Source organism: Pangasianodon hypophthalmus, chromosome 22, assembly GCF_027358585.1.
Source record: "Pangasianodon hypophthalmus isolate fPanHyp1 chromosome 22, fPanHyp1.pri, whole genome shotgun sequence".
Taxonomy (NCBI): domain Eukaryota; kingdom Metazoa; phylum Chordata; class Actinopteri; order Siluriformes; family Pangasiidae; genus Pangasianodon; species Pangasianodon hypophthalmus.
In genome coordinates, this window is record NC_069731.1 from 12,045,845 (window position 1) to 12,070,720 (window position 24,876).

At 36.5% G+C, this 24,876-nt stretch overlaps 1 protein-coding gene across 2 annotated transcripts in view; it reads right to left on the bottom strand.

Moving 5' to 3' along the window:
- Positions 1-24,876, bottom strand: part of pou6f2 (POU class 6 homeobox 2) — a 94,480-nt gene continuing 69,604 nt past the window's right edge. For both annotated transcript variants that reach the window (XM_026938181.3, XM_026938182.3), the window contains 4 exons: positions 18,480-18,689; positions 12,102-12,258; positions 8,621-8,789; positions 1-3,627 (listed from right to left, as the gene is read on the bottom strand). In XM_026938181.3, the coding sequence (XP_026793982.2) occupies positions 3,123-3,627; positions 8,621-8,789; positions 12,102-12,258; positions 18,480-18,689 (1,041 nt within the window). In that variant the 3' untranslated portion in view covers positions 1-3,122. The remainder of the gene's footprint in view (positions 3,628-8,620; positions 8,790-12,101; positions 12,259-18,479; positions 18,690-24,876) is intronic.

Sequence of the window (24,876 nt, forward strand, 5' to 3'; positions counted from 1 at the left end):
TACACAAAGTGCAGCTTTACTGACCAAACATATATTGCTTTATATATATGTACAGTTTTTCATAAAATTTAAAGCAGGTTTATCAGCTTTGGTTTCGAGGTGTTCAGTGTCACAACTTTTCAGACTCTTTATCTCTCTCTCTCTCTCTCTCTCTCTCTCTCTCTCTGTGTGTGTGTGTGTGTGTGTGTGTGTAATCAGTTCAAGACAATTGAGTTCGGTCACAAAGCTCTCCTTGCTCCCTATTATATAGGGCAATTCCAGTCACAGTCAATAAAGTTCATCAATGTAAATCACATGAGGGGGCAAACAGACAAACAAACAAACAAAACCATTACAATAATGTTTAAAATGTTCTATACACGTGACCCTGGAAACCACAGCATGAAGATAACTGGTAGACTCACACTCTTTGAGTACCTACCATGACTAGTGAAATCTACTTACACACATTTACACAAATCCACAAGTTGCTGTTCATTTCTCTTCCTTCTAAAAACTCACTGCATACATGTACAGTCATGAGGTAATCTTGATGCTAGACTTTATGATCCTTCCATTCATTTTCCTCAAACATTTCCAATATTTAAAGATTGTCAGCAACATTTAGCCATTTCTCTGTACAGTGTGCATATTACAATTGAGCTTTGGTCCAGCATTCAAAAGATGAGCAAAGGCAGAACTCGTTTCTTTGTCTCTTGGTTTAAGTTTTTTCTTTTCTTTTCTTTTTTTTTTTTTTGGTTACAGCTTCTTTGTTAAACCTCTGTATGATATACCATGTCTGCAACCATAAAGACCAGGCTAGTCAGATGAAAATGAAAAAGGTGTGTGATCATAAGTCATAATTAACCTAATAAAGTGTAAACTGACAGCTCAATGTATTGCACAAAAAATATTTTCTTGAAACCAAATGCAACACAGCGTTTACTGTAGTTCATGATGACAAATTAAGAGGAACTGAGAAATGTAGAATTATGGTGATTTCAAAAATGTAAAATCTTTTTTTTTTCTTTTGCTTGAATAAAAACTGGGACATGCTTGGATCAGTCATATTTATATGACTGCTGTAATTATATTTATTATTCCTCTAATAAATACTTTTCCGACTTTTCTTTATAAAATTACTTCCAAAGTTTGCTAGCTATGACAATATTTTCATTGCTTTATGGATTAAAAACAATATTGAAAGAGTGGTAAAGCAAAAACTTAAAATATTCATACGTTTTAACATAATTTATAATGTGGCATCCAGTATTAGTTATATATTTTGCACTTAATTATAATAAATGTCATCATTCTCATTTGAACACTTCCTTGTTTTTATAGTAACACCTTTTTTTTTATATTTTTCATGAAAACAAAGTTGTAAGCTAAAATTAAACATGTAAACCAGCACAGTTTGGCAAATAAAAGCACAAACTATAGTGTCTAGGGTTATAAAATGAAACATTATTATTTTTAAATATCTATGTTATGGCCTATGGCAGTCATTAGTCTGATTTCTCAAACCTGATTTCGCACCAAATTTTGAAAGAATTTCAAATGAAGGACAGAGACAGTCATAAGAAAACCAACTGCTAACCCATCCCTTAACCCTAACCTGAACCATTCATAACTTATCACATAAGTTCCCTCACTCAGTATTTTTTTTTTTTACACATTTGTTAGAATAACACCATGTTTCCAAAAGCTTTTCATCCAAAGCAACTTTCATCCCCTCTGCTTCTTGGAGATATTTGATTTAAATTACATGATTTAAATTATAATCAACCTTGCTATTTAAAATTGTGATTGTATTAGTATAATTGAATATTTTAGTGTTTTTCAAGCAGAGAAATCTTTAATGACTGTGCTGAAGAAATAATATTCTGTCATATAACAACAAAATGGAAGAAAGCACAAACTTTTGGTAATGCGAGTAGAGTACTTGGGTTGTAGTACTTCCTGTTCTGAAGCTCAATCAGTGGTTGCAATAGTATCATTTCAACAAGTTGCAAATTTATATGAGACAACTCATAAAAAAACACATGCATTGTTAAGTTAGGTTACAACTTCATTTGTATAGAATTTCTATAAATTTTGTGAGAGAATTGGTTGTTCATTTTGGTAACTTTGTATGTTTTGATCACTTTTTTCGACACAAGTTACAACAAATCTACCAAATTAACAAAAACATGCACAAAATGATAAATCTTAGAAATGATCTCATTTAATTTACCACTCATTGGTTGTGTGCTGAAAATCATGCAGACCTGAAGCCATCGATGGGACAAACACATTGAAAAATGTCATCACAGCAAAAGAAAAAAAAAAAAAGTAATGTTTTTTTTTTTACCCATGTATAGTCCTTGGGCTACAGCCCATGTCCTTGGGCTGAAGAATGATGTTCTTTGGCTAGAAGGCTTTGGCAATACAATGACATACTGTAGTTTAAGTCACAGCTGCAACAATGTGGGTTCTGCCATATCGACCACCTTTGACATATAACCCATTCTTCCAGAGATTAAAAAAAAAACCTTTTAAATTATAGTTTTACAAACAGGAGTGAGGTGACTAAAGAAAGGACCACAGGTATATGGTGTGGTCATCTCTGAGACAAAGTTTCCAAAGAGTTTGTGATTTCAATTTGAAGACAAAATTATTGTAATATTTACATATAAACCCAAGTGAGCAAGTGAGACAAAGATAATGTTACACCCTCCCACCGCCCCCCTGCCCATACACATATATCTTTTTTCCCTTTTGGTCAGTACAAATGTAAAAATTTAGAACACATTTACAAAAAGCAAAACAAAACAAAAAAAAACCCTTCAGGAATCAGACACATCAGACTTTGGTTGTAGTAGTTTTATAGCTGTCCTTGATTTAGATGTGAACTCTAGTGTAAATTCTCTGCTTTGTCCAGGAAGAGGACCCCAAATTTATAAGCATTTAGACCTTTTTTTTTTTTTTTTTTTTTTGCTTAAGTCTCTTCACTTCAATCTTATTACAACACTCCTATTAACATTGCTATCCTTGTTGGTGGTCCATCACAGTACAATGTTAGAAACGTCCAGGTTTTTAGTGTCCAGTCGATTGAATCATTGGTAAGTGGGTCCAGTTTTTCTCACATAAGTCCATCTTATCTATGGATGTTCTTCCAAAGGGTCAGCCAGAGGGTCCATGGGTGCGACCGCCCCGAGCTCTGGCTGTTTCAGCCTCTTTATTGTGTTTTTAAGCGCCTGCCTTTTATTGCAGAACCAGACACGCACCACCTCACGGTCGTAGTTCAGTTTTTCAGCAATCTCGGTCATTTCCTGGCCCGAGGGGTGTGTGTTCTTCTCGAAGTGGCTGTTAAGGATCTCCAGGGCCTGTGGCGTGAAAGAGGTCCGACGCTTGCGCTTTTTCGATGGCTCACTGCCGATAAACTCAGTCAGGTTCTGCATGCCCGAGCGATGGCGGGCTTCTGCCTCGGCCATCCAGCGCTCCAGCACGGGCTTAATCTTCTGGGCGCTTTTTGGCGTGATGTCCAACTTCTCAAACCTGGCAGGATATAAAAGGCCAGGGTTCAGTTTGCCTGTCAGACTGCTAGCTATAGTGCTCTCTTGGGCTTCCTGTGGTAGGAAAAAGTGGCTTCTCAGGATGGTGTGTCTGGGGGAGAATTGAGAGAGAACAAGCTTACTTCGGCTGCCCCGACTGGGCAAACGGGGTTTGCTGCCTGACCCAGTTTCTCAGGAAGGGTCTCCTGGTCCAAGCTGCCAATGAGACAGAGAGTTTCTCTTACGTCACTTTCTTGTTGCATCAGCACTTGTATACTGAGAAATCTACTTCCACTAGGGCATGTGTTTGCAACCCAGCCTTCTTTCTGTGCTAGTTCACTTTATAACTCTCTGTGCTCACTTTGCAGTGATGGACTGAGGAGACACTTCCACAGACTGGAAAAAAAATCAGATGCTCCAAAATTATTCAGCATCTAACTTCTATAATTAAACAGTTTAAGTGGGCTTAAACTCTGTTGTTTAACTCAAATGCACAATGATTTAAACATAACACGTTGAAGTATATTATCTCATTTAATATTCCCTCTTTTCCTGAGCAGCAAAATATGCATTTACATGTAAACACATTATTTATTCACATTTATGGCTTAAATTATTGACTATAATGCACAACTATTTTAATACACAACTTCTCTTCACCTCCAAATAACTCTGGCATCCTGAATGTTTAATATTAATACACTTTCATCCCCCAGTTTTGCATATGCTTGCAAATACACAAATACACTTTGACACATTTGCAAAGTTGAATATTTTATTATTATTATTATTATTGTTATTATTATTATTATTATTATTCCAACCAGTGTTCCTGAGATCCACCTCAACCCTAACCAGGATTAAGCAGTTACTGAAGATGTATGAATGACTATGGTGATGATGATGATGATGATGATCTTTGTGAATAACATTTGTGGAAATACAGATAAAACCCCTACACCGGCTTGGGGATATGCGTTGATTGCAGGTGTGTGTAAATACTTAGGACATGTCACTGGGACTAAAGTCATCTTTTTATTTCATCTTATTATTCTCAGATCTCAGATTTCTGTAACACTTTACATTAAGGTTCCCTTAATGAAGTAACATAATGTAAGTTAACAGTTATTAATTGATATTTGTTTAAATGTTAACAAAAATACACATAAATGATCACGAATGAATTTATAGCATGTTCCTGTATGTTGATAACTTGAAGCTGAACTCTGGTTTCCAGGTGTAAATATGTAAATAAACTTTTTTTTATCTTTAGTTCTGAATTTTGATAGTTAACAATTACAAGCACTTACTTTGTTAATGGTACTTATGATATATTAATGCTGAAGTTCATGGTTTGTTCATGTTAAATAATATGTTAATTAATGAACCTTAATGTAAAATGCTACAAATATTTTTAAGTTATTTTTTATACTTATTTATTAATTTTTTTTTTTAATTGAGCAGAGCACATAATATCATATTGGGGAAATTATTCACCTTAGTGAAATGTATAATGGCTCGGGAAAAATAAAAATAACAAAACATCTTTTATGAGCTGTCCACAGACACAGCCACTCTCATGTAAGTGTGTGTTTGAGTGTGTACGATAGTGTATGAGGGTGTTCACTAAGCAGCTTACACCTGTCAGACAGGCCGAGAAAAGCCTAGCAGAGAGAGAAGCGAGAGACGAGTCCCAGGCTCCTGCAAGGACGTCTTTGACGGAATCTTAACTGGCAGTTGAGGAGATGCCTCAAGCAGGGGCAAAGGCCTCTGCTCTCAGGACCCCAAATGCAACAAGACACATTTTTTTAGTCTTAACACAAGGATGAGTGACGGCCCTGTGTGAACACTGGACAGAGGAGGAAGCAAAAGCCAGAGATCTGGCATAGTGGAGTTGTAACTTATTTATTAATTTATGATTTATTTTGGGCTTGAAAATGTGGCCATTTGCTGTTCTTATGAGGAAAATAGTGTCTTATTACAAACCACATTATAATACAACTGGAAATAAGGGGAAAATGGCCCACTGGCCTGAAAAAGTAAAAAAAAAAAAGGTATACACACACACACACACACACACAAACCAAGAAATTACTATTTTTTTTTAAATAAATCTTTTTTAATCAATGTATTTTTTCATTGACCATTTTTTTAGAACTATATAGCTATATATATGTGTCTTATATATGTAAATAAGTGTATGAGTGCTAAAATACAAGCTGCACATGAGAGACAGTCTTCCAATGTGTGTAGCGAATGGGATAAAATGTAGTGCACTAAGTAATTCTCTAATGTGTACACACCAGTGTTAAGCATTGTTTCTGCCTAATTTGATTTGCAAATTACAACCAGTAGCTAGAACATGAATCATTCATGTTAGCTGGTGTTTTAGTGTGGGTTAGTGGTGTACATTCATGTGGCTTAAATGTTTTAAAGCGATTCCCATCTCAAAATTACGCAGTGACCATTTTGGAAGCGTTCGTGCGCATCGTTGCATCCTAAGTAGGATTTGTGCTGCAGATAGTTGTGAATCGTTGCATGTAAAATTTGTAGAATGTAGAATTTGATTGTTATAGCAATATCGTATACTATACATGCTTTCTACCAATTGATACAAGTCAATTAGCAACTGTTCTCTATATAGAAATCTAACCCATGCTAATATTTGTAACATTAGTGGAGTGTTAAATGGAAACTAAGATTCATTTGAAGGTCTTCAATGGATTCACCAATTTCTGAGTTTTTCGATCCATTAGCTGGCATATCAGGACTGACCACATCCTTTATGCGACTGTTGGGGAAAGCAGTAAAAATTTTTTTTTTTTTTCTCAGTGTAAGCTCTGAGAGATCAGACAACATGGAGACATCTGTCAAGCTGAGTTTGACTGAGCACAGACTGTAAGAGCCCCAAGAGCCTACACAGAAAAAAACCACAAACTCATCCTTATCCTCCTCATATTTGTCGATGTTAACCAAAGGAAAGCATATGCTGTTGAACCCCACAACACAGAGCAGTCTGTCATGTCCAATGTCATACAAATGAACGCGTAATTAAATAAAAAACTCCCGTCTCCTCTGTAAAGAATCTAGATGAAAGAACATGGAGTGAAAGCTTCACATCACCCATTTATTTTGCAATGTAATGGCTTTTAATGTATGTTTCCTAAATATCTGAATTATGTATTTGGGAAGTATAAATATTTCATGCAGAATTTCTGAGACTTTAAACATTAGTTTGAAGCTTGATAATTCCCCACCAACTTGCCCCTCAGTTCCGTCACACTGTTTCAGGTTTTATTCCGCATTTGATGTTGATGGGATGAAATTTTTAAAATTGCATGACATCGCTGTGACACATAAACAGAAGCAGCTCATCATCCTGGCCTAAGATTTCAGCAAAGATCAGCTTTAAAACAGAAAACTATTTATCAAAGTTAAAATGTCCCACAAAAAAATCTAATGCATGAGAGCATCTGAGCCCAAAGATATTAATTTACACTGGGATTTTAATTACATGAAAGTCAGTGCAAGGTATAACGTTTATATTTCAGACCCATATGTGAACCTTATTAAGATTATGGGCATTTGTTATTATGACCAGTTGTTTCTCACAGCAAAATACTTGCCCTTGAAGTAAGTCTATCCAAAATCATATAATAAATTTATGCTAACATGAGCCATAATATCTAATAAAGGAGCATAAGTAATAATGGGAGTAATGGTTTCAAAAGGCTTTAAAGGCTTTAAAGACTTTTTGCTGAATATTTTGTCAGTAGCTCACCATAATGTTCCAAACCTTGTTTTTATGGGACTAAGAACATGTTGGTTTTATTAATAGTCTAGTTCTGTCACATTCTATTTAGCTAAATCCATGATGAACACTTGAAGACCTTAGTAATTATTAACTGCTTTAAGTGCTTCTTGTAATACTACTAATACATTTTGCATACACTAAGTAACATAACTCTCATATATACACAGGAAGAAGACACAGGTTAAGACATGATAAAATAAATGTCAGTTATGCATTAGGATCTTAGGATCTTACTTACATCTATTTCAATATTAATACAGGCCTACACTCTTAATCAGAGTACAGAGCAGGTATGAGCTTTTATTTTATGGCCATTATGGAGAGTTTATTTACTAGCATACACTATATTTTCTTATTGCTTTTCCTGGGCATTTGATAACGCTGTTTTTTAAAAATAAATAAATAAATATTGCCGCACTGTTAGTAAGATTTGTATAAATTATTTTATTCATTCATTATAATTTAATTGGATATATTCAGACTGCTAAATGTTAATTACTTTTAATTAATTAATGTTAAATAGTAAAATCACTCAGCTACTAATAAAATGAGGAATGTTTATAAATTGTGCAATTCACATTTTTTAATAGCCTTTCGTTTTTCCACAGAATAGTTATTATATCCATCCTTGTACATACCATCTATGCTAGGTTTACCAATGATAGACTTATGTTTCTTATAAGTGGCTTATATTTCATAAAAACAGCAGTGTTCTAATCAATTTTTTCCTTAAGAATTTATCAGTTGCCCTTTTAAATTTGATTTTTCTTACTTTCACCCCTCTGCTATCAGTAAAGACAGCCCCAGTGACTACGTCAGTACACATGTATTATATACATGTAATGTATATACAGTAATGTATTACATGTAGCCAGAGCATCATGAAAACCTATACATCAGATTTAGTGGTAATAATGTTATAAATGTCATTAATGTTAATACTGTTGATAATAATGTGCTGCTTTGGTTTTGGAATTGATCAGCTTTTGCTCTCTCGACATGGATGCTTGAATGATTGCATTAGGCAGTGCAAATGAGTCTACATAGAAGGTTTTACGTTAGGGTTGGATAGTGTATTTAACATGGCTTGGATGCTTTTGGTGTTGATAGAATTCCACTGTAAAGTAACTTTCATGTGTCTTGACTCACACTGAGACAGGAACACCTCCAAAGTCCATATGTCAAATGCCAACTTATTGGATCCTGTTGCTCTTTAAGACGCTTTTGTAGGTGTTGATGGCTAAACTAGTTTTGCTACTTGTAGTTTTGGGCAGCACTTGGCCCTCCTTACCTGCAAATGGCGGATTGGCTGTAGGCAGGCCCTTCTGTGGCACTGAGAGCCTGGCCCACCTGAGTTTGCGTCAGACCCAGAGACAGACGACGGATTTTAAATGCTTTGGCAAATTCTCGGATCTCCTCCAGATTCACACCATCCACTTCACTCGGAGCAGTTTGAGGGTCTGAGAAGCATAAAAATGGAGCGAAGATAAATATCAAAACATGGAACCTTGAAATGAGGTATTTTATTTAATTATCCTGTTCAGTGATAAAAAATAAGTGTTGGAAGTCATGAAAAAAGCAAGTTGTCTTGAGAGATTTAAAGGGGCACAGATCCAAAAATTTTATTTGACTCATTATATTGAAATATATCTATCTATCAGATAGTAATGGTATTCATTGCTAAATTGAAAACCTTAGCATGCAAGCCTCAGATATATGAGCCTCTCATCTCGCAAATTTGCAGAACTGAAAAACAGAGATTTGAAAAATTCTCCCGAACAGGGCATTTTTTTCCCAGAATGAATGCAAGACCTTTTTGTTTAAAATTCCTCTGATGCACGATGCATTCAATTCCAGTGGTTTCAAGAATGCAACTTATTATTTCCTGTTATCCAAAAACATGTCCTGGATAAAAGAAATTGTTCACACTTCATATGTAACAGTTTGCTAGTCAATAAAATGTGTTTTTGTGTTGTATGTCACTGTAGTCCTGCTTAGCATTCCGCTTATGTAGGGAAAAAAGTTTGGCAGATTAAATTATTTATGTTGGTCATTATCAATGAATTATTAAAGAATCCTCCAGGCATATTGAAGGTAAAAACCTACTGAACCGACCCCTTGTCATTCCTCATAAGTAAATGTGATCTTCAAACATGGAGCAGTACTCGCCTCTGCTCTGGCCTTGTAATGTTTAATGGTGGAGATGAAGATGAAGATAAATGACTTTAACAATTTAAAGGTAAACTCAGAAAGTTCCTTAAAGATATGACTGAATGACTGTCCTTTAGCTTAAACTAAACAGGGTGCAATTCCATGTTGTCTTTGCTGTTCTCCATTTTTTGAGTGCGACAGATGTTGTGAAAGTAGAGATATTATTCTAACTAAGAAGCAAACCTGCATACATTTGTAGGCAATATTGATAGTTTGTTAGTTAAGTTGTGTGACATATTAAGGTTTACTGAGGTTGGACTCAGTCTAGTAATGGTGACTTTTGTATTCTATATAGTTCTGAGAAATGCTGGTTTTCCCAAACTGAAATCTGTTTCTTTTTTTGCACATATTGCAGTCAGAATTAAAGTTATTGCATTTTAAAATCTGATAAGCACGCCACTTTGAAGCTGAGAAAAGAGGGAAAATCAATCAGAACCATTGGGAATAGCCAATACAACAATTTGGAATATCCTGACAAAGAAAAAGCCACTGGTGTTCTAACAACTAGATATGGAACAGGTGAAGGAAAACTACAGCATTTGGTGACAGAAACATTGTGAAAGCTGTGAAGAAAAACCCAAAAACAACAATCAATGACATCTTAACAGCCTCCAGAGGGCAGGGGTGAAGGTATCACAACCCACCTTTCGAAGAAGACTTTGAGATCAGAAATATAGAGGCCACACCACAAGATGCAAACCACTCCTCAGCAGAAAGAATCTGAAGGCCAGATTGGAATTCACAAAGAAATACAGAGATGAGCCACAAAAGCTCTGGGACCAAGATTAACCTCCACCAAAGTGATGGAAAGCCCAAGGTGTGGAGAAAGAAAGGATCTGCTCATGATCCAAAACATACAAGCTTACTGGTCAAACAGGGTGGAGGTAGTGTCATGGCTTGGGCTGGCATGGCTGCTTCTGATACAGACTCACTAATCTTTATTGATGATGGAACTCATGATGGTTACAGCAGAATGAATTCAGACAGCTACAGAAACATTGTCTGCCAATTTAAAGAGAAATGCATCCAAATAGATAGGATCCTCCATCTAAATAGGAGGAACTTCATCACACAACAAAAGACTTCATCTAGGCAAAAAAAGTGGAAGGTTTTAGACTGGCCAAGTCAATCACCAGACCTTAGCCATACTGAGCATGCATTTCACCTCCTGAAGAGGAGACTGAAGGGAGGAAACCCCCCAAAACGAATAACAACTGAAAAAAGCTGAGGTACAGACCGTTGGCTGCGTTTGCTGGAAAAGCATTACAAAAGAAGAATGCAACTGTTTGGTGATGTCAGTGAGTCCTCGGCTTGACGCAGTTATTGCAAGCAAGAGATATGCAACCAAATATTAAGTGTTATTAAGACTATATAATTTTGCTCACCTAAAAATTGGGTGGTCTGCCCCCAAAGGTTCCAATTTCTAAGTTGTTTAACACATCTAGATATAAAAATATCTGGAACTGAAAGCCGAAATTCTGATCTATCATCTCATTTTCATCTTTTCATCTCAAAACCATGAGTCTTCAGGGTATAGCAAAAACAAAAGAATTGGCCTTACTGTTCCACTTTTGGAGAGGACTGCGTCATACGAATATAAATATAACAATACCATGAACCCAGATTAATACTGGAAATATTGAAGTAGTTTTGTAATTCTTTAGAGAAAACTGAAAGTGTAAAGCTTTCATTCATTGAGTCCGATCAAAGCAAACATTCGGCCTTTTGTAGCTCTGGGTCACTGATTTTTCTCACTTCTTTCAACCTATGTTCTCTAGATTTGTGCTAGACAAGGACGCTGTGACAAATACAGTGTGGCATAGAAAGCTGCACCATGGCAGCAAATTGATGAAATGAATAGAGAATGCCAGAGGTATTACATACATTTTGACACAGAAGAAGGGGGGAAAAGAAATATGAAACAGACCATTGGCTGCGTTTGCAACAAGTCGATCAATGGCAACTTCCCTTTTATTGAATTCAAAACTCCATCGCAGATGCCTTTGAAACAGGTTTAAGGCAATTGCCTGTGACAAATGAGAATTTATCTAAGTAAAGCAGTTTTTTAAAGAGACGCCGGGTCTGTGACAGGCAGCAGGGAGTGATTTATATGTGGTGGCTAAGCAACTCCGCACACAAGCCTCTGTTTATGACACATACACTTTTTAATGCACACAGTCACAAAGAAAAAGTGCAGAAAAAACAATTCAAATACTGTTTGGCTCCAGACAAAGACGGGAATAAATATCAGTACAGAGTTCGGCCATGTAGATGGCAGACCTTGATACACAGAGGATAAAAACAGAGTTTCAGAGCTCTCAGAGTTTCTTTGTATTCTGGTTTGAACAGACGTTTATTGGTGTACTTGAGCACTACGACCTCTGTTTGCTTTACAATATTCAAAACACTATTTCCTTTTAAACCTTCAAATGCATCAGAGCTAGGCCTGTTATAACCACCATTTCACCAACCAGTAATTTTATCCAAGATTTCTGTGTGCTTGTGTGTGTGTGTGTGTGTGTGTACGCATGTATGTAAGAGGGTGGGCTGTTTGTACTCACTGCTAACCAGCTGCCCCACGCTGAGTGCTGAAGATGAGGATGAAGAGGTTGAGGAGGATGAAGAGGCTTGGCGGAGAGGACTCTGGCTGTGAGGCATTCGCAGCAGGCCTGGCTGAGACACTGGGGCCGGTGGCTGGGCCTGGGCAGCCTGGGACAGCTGCGGAGATGCACACACGTACAAACACACACACATAGAAATGTGAATACCAGAGACAGTGCAGAATATATGAGAGTGTATCAGTGGGCATAGCTAAGATAATGATGGAGGTAAGAAAAAGACCAGGAATAGCTGAGATGCCAGTTTTAGAGTTTGTCACTCTCGTCTCTCATGCACACAATGTAGGATATGTAGTATCAAAATACCCTGCCTTTGCTCAAACAGAAACAGGTGTGCACTGAAATTTAAAAAATCACTCACCAGTCACTTTAATAGGAACACCTATACCCCTGGTCATTCATGCAATTGTCCAATGAGCCAATCATTTGGCAGAAGTGCAATGCATAAAATCATGCAGATACTGGTCAATTTTATGTAGAATTTATATATGCAATATGGCCAAAAGTATGTGGACACCTGACTATTGAATATCCCATTTCAAAACTCTGGGCATTAATATGGCGTTTGTTCCTTCCTTGCTGTTATAAAAACCTCCACTCTTCTGGGAAGGCTTTTCACTAGATTTTGGAACATGGCTGTGGGAATTTCTGCCTATTCAGCCACAAGAGCATTAGTGAGATAAGGCACTGATGTGAAGCGAGGGGGCCTGGGGCGCAGTCAGCATTCCAATTCTTCCCAAAGGTGTTCAGTGGGGTTGAGGTTAGGGCTTAAGTTCTTCCACTCCAACCTTGGCAAAGGATGTCTTTTTGATCCTGCTTTGTGCACAGGGGCATTGTCATTGTCATGCTGGAACAGGTTTGGGTCCTTTAGTTCCAATTATATATATATATATATATGAGCAATAAGCAATAAGAGGGGACTTAAGATACCAGTATGAGGGTGCATTTTTTAATATAATGCAGATGTAATATTTTTCATGATTACATCTAGCAATTTGGAAAAAAAAAGTGGCATAAAATAAGGGGTGGAGGAATATATTTTTTCAAGAGGTGTAAATAGATGTAAAAAAAAAATCAAATCAAATGGACTCCTTTCATTCCTTTTAAAAGCTGAGCGACACACACAGCACACTGACATTTTTTATTAATAATATCCGATATTAGAATGTAACAAAACAACTTATGGCGTGCTCTAAAGAGTGTTTATTCACACATGTGATCCTCTAGGCCAATGTTTATGTTGACTGAATCATCATTTCTACAATGACTATACATTTGGAGAGTATCTTATTTTTTTATTAATAGATTTGTTGTACATTTTATTCACTCTAATTAATACTATATGATGTTACTTTAAGACCTTGGAATCATAAGGTTCTATCTGATGTTTTGGGGGTAATGTTTCATGCCACTAAATATGTGGAAGAAATGATATACAGTATACTGCTTAAAAGTATAAAACAAATATAAAGTTGTATTTATTTTGAACTTACTGAGGATCAAAACCTTATGGTTCAATATCAAAATTACAAAAGTGTCAGAGAGTCTTATAATTCCAGCTGTGCATTTCACATTAAAGTAGCTATAACTGAGTTGTTTTGTTCTTATTTGTTAAAAATAACAATTCAGCCTGTTGCTTTTAAGCAGTAGTTTGGGGTGAAATAAATAAGGAACATCCACAAAGCCAAGTTATAAGAAATAAGACAGATCTTTTAAGGCCTTGTGTTGGATAACTCAACTGTGTCTGCATATATGGAATCCCAGGGTCGAACTCTGACCATGAAAATAGCAACTGCCATTTTATATGAGCAAGCGTTATTTCCTGAAATTATGCTTATGACTGTATGGAAATAGAGCCCATAGTAGTTTTTTTTATACACATGAATATTTGTCATAGAAACACATATGGGCACACATACTGTCTATCCACATGTATACCGTGTAATGTAAACTGTTTTCTTTGAATAAATATCATCTTTTAGCCAAAGAAAAACACAGTATATATTAACATTTTTTATAAAACTGTATAGAAAGCTATTTTTGTTATTAAAAAAACAAAAACATTCTGCATTATGGTCTGGTACAGAAAAGTGACATGAACATCACGTAAATAATCCCATGATTCACATGTGAAATTTACACATTTGGATTTTAGACCACTGAAATGTTATACTTCACACATTTTTCACATGTAGTGTATGTGCTTTTATTTTCATATGCTTCATTCATTTTCATACGTGATTTTTATACATGATTCATGTATTTTTATGTTCATTTTTCACGTGTAGGGCATGTAGTTTCATTTTTCAGATGTGATCGGAATATGATGCCAAGAATCTTTTTTTTTTTTAACATGTGAACACACATTATTCACATGATGTCACATGTTAACTTGAATGTTTTTCACATATTATTCATAAGCCCTTGTGAGAAACTTATGTGAAACATATGTGATTTTTTTTTCTCTAAGGGTAACTGCAGTGTCGCTGTTGCAGCTCCTGGTTAAGATAAAGATTTGGGCTAGATGAAATGCTAGTTCAGGTCAGTTATCTTTCCAAACTTTCTTTAAACACTGCTGTCATATACACATTAAAAATGCACATTGGGAAGGCTGGCGCATTCGGCATTCGTGAATCACAGATGCTCCAGTTTAGTGAAAGAAGTAACCAGAATTCTACTTGTGCTGTACAGGTTGTCAAGAGCATAAAACTGATATATTCATGTTATATGCACAGTTGATTTGCTTTTACAAGATCAAGACAATGCGGCTCCTGGAGAAAAAATGTAGGTTGGCTTCTTTGTGCTAGTCCCTAGTGCTATTAATTATACTCTGCAGAGACTGTGTGTGTATGTGTGTATGTGTGTGTGTGTGTGTGTGTGTGTTTATGCTGGTGTTTGTTTGGATGTCAGAACAAGTGTTGCATACACTGTCAGAACTGTTGACAGCTTCTGGAGAATTATCCCGAATCTGTGGTGCTCGCACAGAGCCAGTCGTGTTTGACAGCCATAAATTATCAGGGGCACAGAAATGGTTGGCGTTTTAGAGTGCACACAAAACCATAAACATTATTACAAACACATTAGCGTGTTCGCACGAGTGATCAAACGGCCTATGAAAATGACACACGGCACCTCCCAGAGAAATGAGATTAACCTGGGTGCATTTTTTCCACTGAATGACTCTAAATCGTGGGGTGGGATATGGACAAGAATTATTTGTCTGTAGTATATATCAGTAGTGTAGTGAAGACAAATGCCTGTGTATGTGTGTGTGTGTGTGTGTAGGGGGCTGAAAAACCTTTTTTAATACTTCTCTATGCAGTGGCTCTATTGAATGAGTGCATTCTACTGACAAGCATCTCTCCTCTCTCTCTCTCTCTCTCTCTCTCTCTCACACACACACACACACACTATGAGTGAATATGCACAAGAGCACTTAATTATTTTTCACATTATTTAATACTTTTCTCTTGCACACACTTAAACACACACACACAAATCCACACAGACTGACACACAGACCTGTCTCTCTCTTACTACACAGATACACATAAACCCAAAAAGGTCCTGCTATTTATTATGAGCTAAGGAAAAACTTTCTCTCTCTCTCTCTCTCTCTCTCTCTCTCTCTCTCTCTCTCTCTGTAATCTTAACTAGTGCTGTCAGGAGTGTAACAAAGCACTGACACAATAACATCTTATATTTGTGTACTATGGGCATTCTTAAGTCATTTTTTCTTTTATATCTTTAATACAAGAGGAAGGCAGAAACTTTTCCTTCAGTTTTAAATGTACTTCATAAACTTTAAATGCACTTCATCCTTTTATTTTTAAACCTATATAATATAAAATGTAGGAGTCCAGTACTATGATACTGAATGACACTAATAAATAAGCTCAGATGGCCTTCAAACCGGTTACAGGCTTCAGATGGAACATAAAGGGCATCGGAAAAATAAGAACACAAGCCATGCCTCACTTTCTCCATTAAACTGTGTGATTTTCTAATAGAACATACATTATGTCTATGTAATAGGTACTGGTGTGGATTAAGCACCTCAGTATAGAGCGCTTATAAATGCTATCATTAGCTTATTTATCATGACCTTATTTCAGTCATACTTGTCATCATATGTATGATTGTATTATTACAATCATGCATAAATAAAACAAAAAGGATTGAAAAAAAACAAGCATTGAATGTAATTTTGGTCTACAGGATTTTGCCCAATAGACAAGAATTTACTTCCCTTGACTGACATTATTTAACATAATAATTAACATGAACAAACCACGAACTGCAGCATTAATAGACCAGTAGCATGTAACTAACACTTGTATTAATTGTTTTTTTTAAATAATGACCTAAATAAGCCAAATAATCAACAATCAGAATTAACCAATGTTCAGCCTATCACTGAATAAAATTAATGACCAATGAACCAACATCAGAGCATGATTGCAGTTAAAAACATGACTGCAGTTGTTAACTAGAAAAATTCAGAACTGTAGTGATGTATTATGGTGATGTACTGTAATGTACTATAGTAATTTACCCTAGAGATGTATTGTAGTGATGTACCATATTAATGTATTATACTGTCATAATGTACTGTAATAATGTACTATAGTGATGTACTATAATAATTTCTGTAGTGATGTACTGTAGTGATGTACTATAGTAATGTACTGTAATAATTTACTGTAGTGATGTACCATAGTGATGTACTGTAGTAACGTACTGTAGTAATTTACTGTGGTGATATCCTATAGTGATGTACTGTAGTGTGATGTGCTACAGTAATTTACTGCAGTGATGTACTTTAGTGATGTAGTCTAGTGATATACTACAATAATTTATTCCAGTGATGTACTGTAGTGATGTACTGTAGTGATGTACTGTAGTAATTTACTGCTGTGATGTACTGTAGTGATGTACTGTAGTGATGTACTGTAGTAATTTACTGTAGTGATGTACTGCTGTGATGTGCTATAGTGATCTGCTACAGTAATTTACTGCTGTGATGTACTTTAGTGATGTAGTCTAGTGATATACTACAGTAATTTATTCCAGTGATGTACTGTAGTGATGTACTGCTGTGATGTGCTATAGTGATGTGCTATAGTAATTTACTGCTGTGATGTACTGTAGTGATGTACTGTTGTGATGTGCTATAGTGATTTACTTTAGTGATGTACTATATTGATGTACTGCTGGGATGTGCTGTAGTGATGTGCTATAGTGATCTGCTACAGTAATTTACTGCAGTGATGTACTTTAGTGATGTAGTCTAGTGATATACTACAGTAATTTATTCCAGTGATGTACTGTAGTGATGTACTGCTGTGATGTGCTATAGTGATGTGCTATAGTAATTTACTGCTGTGATGTGCTGTAGTGATGTACTGTTGTGATGTGCTATAGTGATTTACTTTAGTGATGTACTAAATTGATGTACTGCTGTGATGTACTGCTGTGATGTACTGTTGTGATGTGCTATAGTGATGTGCTATAGTAATTTACTGCTGTGATGTACTGTAGTGATGTACTGTTGTGATGTGCTATAGTAATTTACTGCTGTGATGTACTGTAGTGATGTACTGTTGTGATGTGCTATAGTAATTTACTGCTGTGATGTACTGTAGTGATGTACTGTTGTGATGTGCTATAGTGATTTACTTTAGTGATGTACTATATTGATGTACTGCTGGGATGTGCTGTAGTGATGTGCTATAGTGATCTGCTACAGTAATTTACTGCAGTGATGTACTTTAGTGATGTAGTCTAGTGATATACTACAGTAATTTATTCCAGTGATGTACTGTAGTGATGTACTGTAGTGATGTGCTATAGTGATGTGCTATAGTAATTTACTGCTGTGATGTGCTGTAGTGATGTACTGTTGTGATGTGCTATAGTGATTTACTTTAGTGATGTACTAAATTGATGTACTGTAGTGATGTACTGTTGCGTGTATCTAGCAGTAAAATTCATCTGTAAGTAGCAGCGTGTAGTATTGTACTAGAGAAATGTACTATATGTGTAGTAATGTACTGCAGTGTGTATGGAGTAGTGTGTATGAAGCAGTGCATAATAATGTACTGTAGTGTGTATGAAGCAGTGTTCACTGATAAACATTTGTTGCTGTGTACACAGTGTGTGGTAGTGTAGAACAGTGTGTGTGTGCAAAATTGTGCAGTAAAGTAGTAAAGTGTATATGCAGAATTATGCATTGTAGTGTGTATGCAGTATTTTGTGTGTGCTTGTTTGTGTGTGTGTGTGTGTGTGTGTGTGTGTGTGTGTGCGTGCAACAGTCCTGACCTGCTGTCCAGGTTTGATTGGTGATAGTGTGATTCCCTGTGTGTTGATGACAGGCAGGATCTGATTCCCGATCACCGTGGCGATGATCTGGCCTTGTGCATTGGTCAGCAGTTGCGGCGTGATTGGCTGGACCTGGAGAGATGAAGTCCCACCCCCTGTTTGGTTGGAAGGTCCTGCAGAGTTTGGCATCAGTGGGATTGTACCAATTATCTATAAATATAGAGGTGGACAAAGAACGATTTTTAAAATTAAATATGTGGTTGTGTGATTAATCATGTAGATCCACATGTGCTAAAATCAAGAAAAACATGATGGGGATGATGAGGAAGTATTATTACGTTATTAAGTATTATTATAGGTTTTATTACATCAATTATTAAAACAAATGTTTTGACACATTATTTTGTGCCAGCCTTCGTAAATTTGTTTCTTCTGCGTATTGCATTAAGGGCCATACCTAGGTTTTTATTTCTCAAATTAAAAAAAAAACTCTCAGTTTCAAATATAATATGTATTTGTGAGTATTAAGTATTGACTGAGTGAAAAACAGTTCATTGTAGTGGAGGTTTTAAAAGAACCTGTTTATTTCAGAGGAAAAGAAAGAAGTCACTGAACAGCTGTAGTAGTCATTGAAAGATTGGCCTCACACACATACAAACACACACATACACTGATGACATCTATATGTCCTTGTATCAGAACCCTCAGATCATCAGGCTTGTTTTGCTTAGGACTGTCAGGTACGTCCCACATGATTATCCGTCAAAGTGGTTTGAGCATTGCTAAGGTCAAAGTGCTGTAGAAAATGTAGGCACATACACACACAGCCGCTGTGCTGATTTCCGCACATATAATACACAGCTAGTAAAGGTCAGGATGTGAGTAGATTTGTGTTAACTGGTGCACACCACTGACTCATATCCATTATAAGACCAGATGAAATGAGTGTGTGTGTGTGCTTGTGTATGTCTGCCATGGACAGCTTGTGTCTATTCACTGACTCTGTAATTTAGAAAGTGGTTGAGATACAGTTGTGGCACTTAAGGCATCTCTCACTCCACCACCAACGCTACTATACACACACACACACACACACAAACACTTCTAATTCCCTGGCTCCTATACTCTCACTCCAAAACACTCCACGGCCTCCTTGTTTTCTCTGCTTCATTCAGTGTTCATTTCTTTCAGTCCTTTTCCTTTCTCTATTCAGCTCTCTGTTCTCAAAATACCAAAGGCTGTGACTTTATCGTTGGTCCATCTGAAAAATGTGGTCAGGGTTCACTTCATGTGAACTCGGGCATGGACCGCACTGAGACTGGGAGTCAAATAAAATCATTACTTTATTGCCTTTCAATGGCTACGAAATTACGAATATGGAATTTATTGTCACTTTACAAGTCCAACAAGATTCAGGGTGCAGCATTTCTTATAAACAATAAAAAATATGGGAAACACTTTATATTAAGGGTCCCATACAATTCTAGACGCAGTAGTTATTAAGGAGAAGCAAATAACACCTACAAATAAAAAAGTAAGGACATAAAACTAAATAAAACACTAATATTGCCACTTTTAATCATTATTAGTTATAAATAAACAGATAATATGTGACCCCTTGTAATAATAATAACACTTTTTACAATAATGAATAAAAAGACATTCATTGTGTGTTTATGTATATGGGTATGTTTTTATATCTTGATCAGGACCAAATGTCCGCACAATTATAAGAAAAGGTCCCCATGAGGAAATCTGCTTTTTTTTAATTTAAAAAAGTAAACCAGCCAAAAGTTCTCCTTATGATTGTTGCATTAATAATTATGTAAGTAGAAGGTCCACACAAGGATAGTAAGACAAATGTGTGTGTGTGTGTGTGTGTGTGTGGCCATGTGTTAATTAGACTGCATATTGTTATATTGCTACTCTTTAAATAATTTATTGTCCTTTTAATTAATTAATATACAATATGTTGCTATGTTAATGCCATTCTTTTCTTGTGATATAAAGAGTGCATATATTTGTGTGTGTGTCTGTGTGTGTGTGTGTGTGTGTGTGTGTGCGCATCTGATTTTCTACCTAGAGAGTGTGCATAATGTCTGATAAGTAATTTACCCTTGGACACCTTTAAATCACACTAGCAACACTGTAAACCATCTAGAAACTAAGAGCAGTGCTTCCCTCTGTGTTGTACTGGTCCACTCATCCCCCCTCTGATTCATCCCTCTCTCAGTGACATAATAGCGACAGAGTGGCATGCCAGCGATCTGTAATTCATCCTCTCCACGGCTCATTTGCCTGCGTTGCTTCGCATTACGCGAAAGATAATTTATCTCTCTCTCCCCGTCCCTCTTTATCTCTTGCTCTCCAGTGCTCCTGCTCTTTATCCCTTCCTCAGCACTCACTCCTGCCACTTAGCATATTTCATTGTGCTGGGTGACGATGCTAGTGTCTCAGGAGCTGCTCTGCTCAATTATTCATCCTCATTGGGCTAAGTGGTTTTACTATTTGTATGAACAGCGAGGAGATGACAGCCTGCTCGCACATGCACAGGATTCACTTGTCTCTTGTCTTGCAAATACAGAACATTTTTCATGTTAAATTTCGCTCTATGCTACGTAGGATGGATTGGAAAATACAACAAAGAATAAAGTATTCAACAAAGAACTCCCTTGGTTTCTCCTGTTGGTTATAAAATGCTAAAATAATTTTGTTAAATCATTTATTAGGTATTAGGAATAAAACATAACAGGACATACTGTCATAGGAAATTAATCAATCACTGGGTTGTGTGATGAGGTCTGAAATGAACTGGAGTTACTAAGTGTTTTATTCCCCTTATACCACACCAGATTACAAACACTAACAATATTTTATTTATAGCAGAATCATATATCATATATTTCCATACTTCATATAATCATATATTTCCATACTTCTAAATATATATTATTGCATAATATATATGTTTGAATTAATGAAAGCACCTTGGTTAAGAGATAAAAAGATAAAAGAACGTAATGTTCTTAAGTCAACAGCCATTTTCTCTCTGCCTTTCAACTCTGCTTTCTTTATCCTTTATCTTCTTTTTTTTATGGAACATATTTTACAGTGTAGACTCAAGGTGTTCATCATCATCCTCGCTCTCTCTCCTTCTCTCTGTTCTTCCTGTGAGAAGTCACTGTTTTGCAACAAATGTCATCTCCTTCTTACAGCCAGGCCAATCTGAAGTGTTCGCCATGGTCACCAGCCAATATCCCTGCCCATTTTCTCCCCTAGTGCCCCCTGTTCAGAGGAGAATAGGATTGCAACCCATATTGGAAGAGAAGCCCAAACTTCTAACATCAAATCCTGCCAAAAAAAAAAACAAAAAACAAAACAAAAGCACATACTATTTGAACTCAATACTGCACTGAAGATGATATGCTTTATGACACTTTTTACATCATAAATAGCAATAGTAACTGGACAAACTGGACAAAACACATCTTAAAATGAGCACTTTAGTGCCTTACATACACAGAGAATCAGCTACGGAGTGTCTCACACACTTCCAGCTTTTTACGGAATGCCAGAAAGTGGAAGACTGTCAAATTATCGACCATCTTTCTAATAACAAAGAAGATCTGGCAACAACAATTTGTGGACAAATGATAAGGTTCAGCGTCAACAAAGCAGACTCAGCCGTAGCCAAACTCACAAACAATGAACAAAAGGCTAAAAGCTTGACACTTCCAGAACTGCTATTTACAGTGATAAAGAGAGAAAGGTAGCATCCACTGCCATTTAGCTCCGGGGCTGAACCACAAAATAACTCCCAGAGGCTTCCTTTATATTTAAGTGTAAACGGGAGCACACGAAGAGAGACCTCTGAACTCCATCTATCTTTTTCCTCAGCATGCAGCTTGACTTGATGGATTTATAGCTCAGAGTGAGGACTTATAGTTTTATTTTAAATTTGCCAAAACAATTCTGTATTCACTCTGTGTTCACTCTGTCTTTTAGGTGAAACATTCCTTGAATGCACACTCTGCTCTTTAAACAAGAGAAAATACATAATATCGATACTCACTTGTGCTCACCGATGTTTCTAGCAGAGGCGATCATGGAAGCTGTTTTAGCTTAGAGGACAATCTACTACATTTAGACTGAGCTTAAGGCAATGTGACTAAGATAGTTCTGGCACCAGGCCTTTACTTAAGCCCAAGAGCCACAAAGACAAACACATAGCCTTGACATCTCATCTGAGATTCAATGCCTCTGATTGTGTTATCTTCTTTTCTGTGTCATGTCTGAGGCATCATCTGGCCCTGTTCAGGGCATGTATTAGTATCTTTAATGTTAAAAGCAGAAAGAGCAGAAGGAGGGGGCTCAGGCTCAAAGGCCTACAAGTGTTTTAGAGAGCTCAAACTAAATAATAGGCTGCTGTAATAAGGTCAGGAGCAGAGGCTGTAGCCCTAGGCTTTGACCATCTCCATGACCTGATTGTGTCAGGCGGCCATGACAGCATGAACGCACAGTAAAAAACGCACAGCGTGGTCCATCAAAGCCAGCGTAACGGCGATACATCCAGCCAAGGCCCTGCGGGTGCCTTCAGAAACCGAGTACACGCCAAGCTCATTAGGGATGTTCAGCATCAAGACGCTGACCATGTTCACACACTTGCCTGTACATGCTGAAATGTGTCAACGCAAATACACACAAAATAATCACACTGTATATTAATCTGTAATCAGATATGCTGTTTAAGAATTTATTATGTGCCACCCATAAGCACATCACAATATCTGCAATAATAATAATAATAATAATAATAATAATAATAGAAATAATTATTAGACGTCTTGTCCTAAGAGATCATAAGCTGTATTTTAACGAGAAAGAGAAAACTTGAATTAAAATTAAAAGTGATAGTCGTGGTATATATATAAAAAAAAAACATACTGGCCACACACTCTTTCCCTTTAGTATAAGAGTGGTGTGCACCTGTGATAAGATGATTCATTAGATAGGGCTTAGCTCTGACAAGCGCCATCGTTCAAGCCTCTGGCAACCGATAGAACAATTCTGCAGCCAGCCCATATAAATATGACAAGGTCAGCTGTTTAGCCCCCTGTCTGCACACTGCAGACCAATCAAACCATGACATTCAGGTTAAGAAAACACAAAACTGGGCTGCTGACCAATCGTGCTAATCACACTCATGTCCGGGTTTCAAATCAGAACTGACTAATGTCTGCTTATCCAATTGGGATCAGACTGAAAAGGTTAATATGTGAATAGGGAGGCAGATGGGTATAATTCCTAAAGTACTTACATTAGCACTTTAAAAAAAAAACAAAAAAAAACTTGTGGACGAGTATCAGAATGTATTTATTGATAGAAACTTCTGTAAGTTGCTCTGGATAAGGGTGTCTGCCAAATGCCATAAACATAAATGTAAATGTAAATGTATGTTTAGAATAAATAGTTCTTTTACTCTTTCTAATAACATTTATTTTCAGTGTATCTATTTATTTTTTTTTTAAAAAAGTGTGTAGTGATTTTATTTTGCCAATGCATTTTTTATCCTTATCTTAAAAGTTTCTTTTACTACCAGCATATTCATGAAGCTTTGAGACTATAAAGTATCTCTTTCATTTCAATTCATTTAGCTGACTTATGGGCTTCTTAACATTATAAATGCATAAAGTTATAATGAGTTCTATAAATATAAAGCTGTATTGAATCAGTGCTTCATAAGATTTGACTGCAAATGAGCCAACAAATCCCAATGCTTCTATATAAATAGATAAAAATAAATACAGTTCCTAAAAGGGAAGATGACACAGTCATTAGTTCATAGAAAATGTCTCTTTGTGAAGTTTCATGAAGTGCTCTTAGTGAAGATGCCCTTTATATGAAGTGTACAAAGTTTACATCACCATTTCTTCAGTTCCTGATATCACTGACTGGAAAAACTGCACACACAGAAATAGGCGTATCCTACAGTATATCTGTCCAATTTCCATAATGCTTATCCTACACAGGGTCATGGAGTTTCCTGGAGCCTATCCCAGGGGACTCGGTGCACAAAGCAGGGGACAGACCCTGGATGGGGTGGCCACACACACACACTCTGGAGAATTTGGAAATGCCAATCTGCATTAGACTGGGGGAGGAAACCAGAGTGCCAAGAGGAAACCCCCGAAGCACAGGGAGTGCATGCAAACTCAACTCTGTGCATACAGGGCTGAGGCAGGATTTGAACCCCCAACCCCAGAAGTGTGAGACAACATTGCTAACCTCTAAGGAAATATACAGGAAATATAATTTCAGTAAAATAAATTAAGTAAATTAAACAGCACAGCCTAGACAATTTCAGTCATGCTGTATGAAATTTTTAAATAACTTAGGC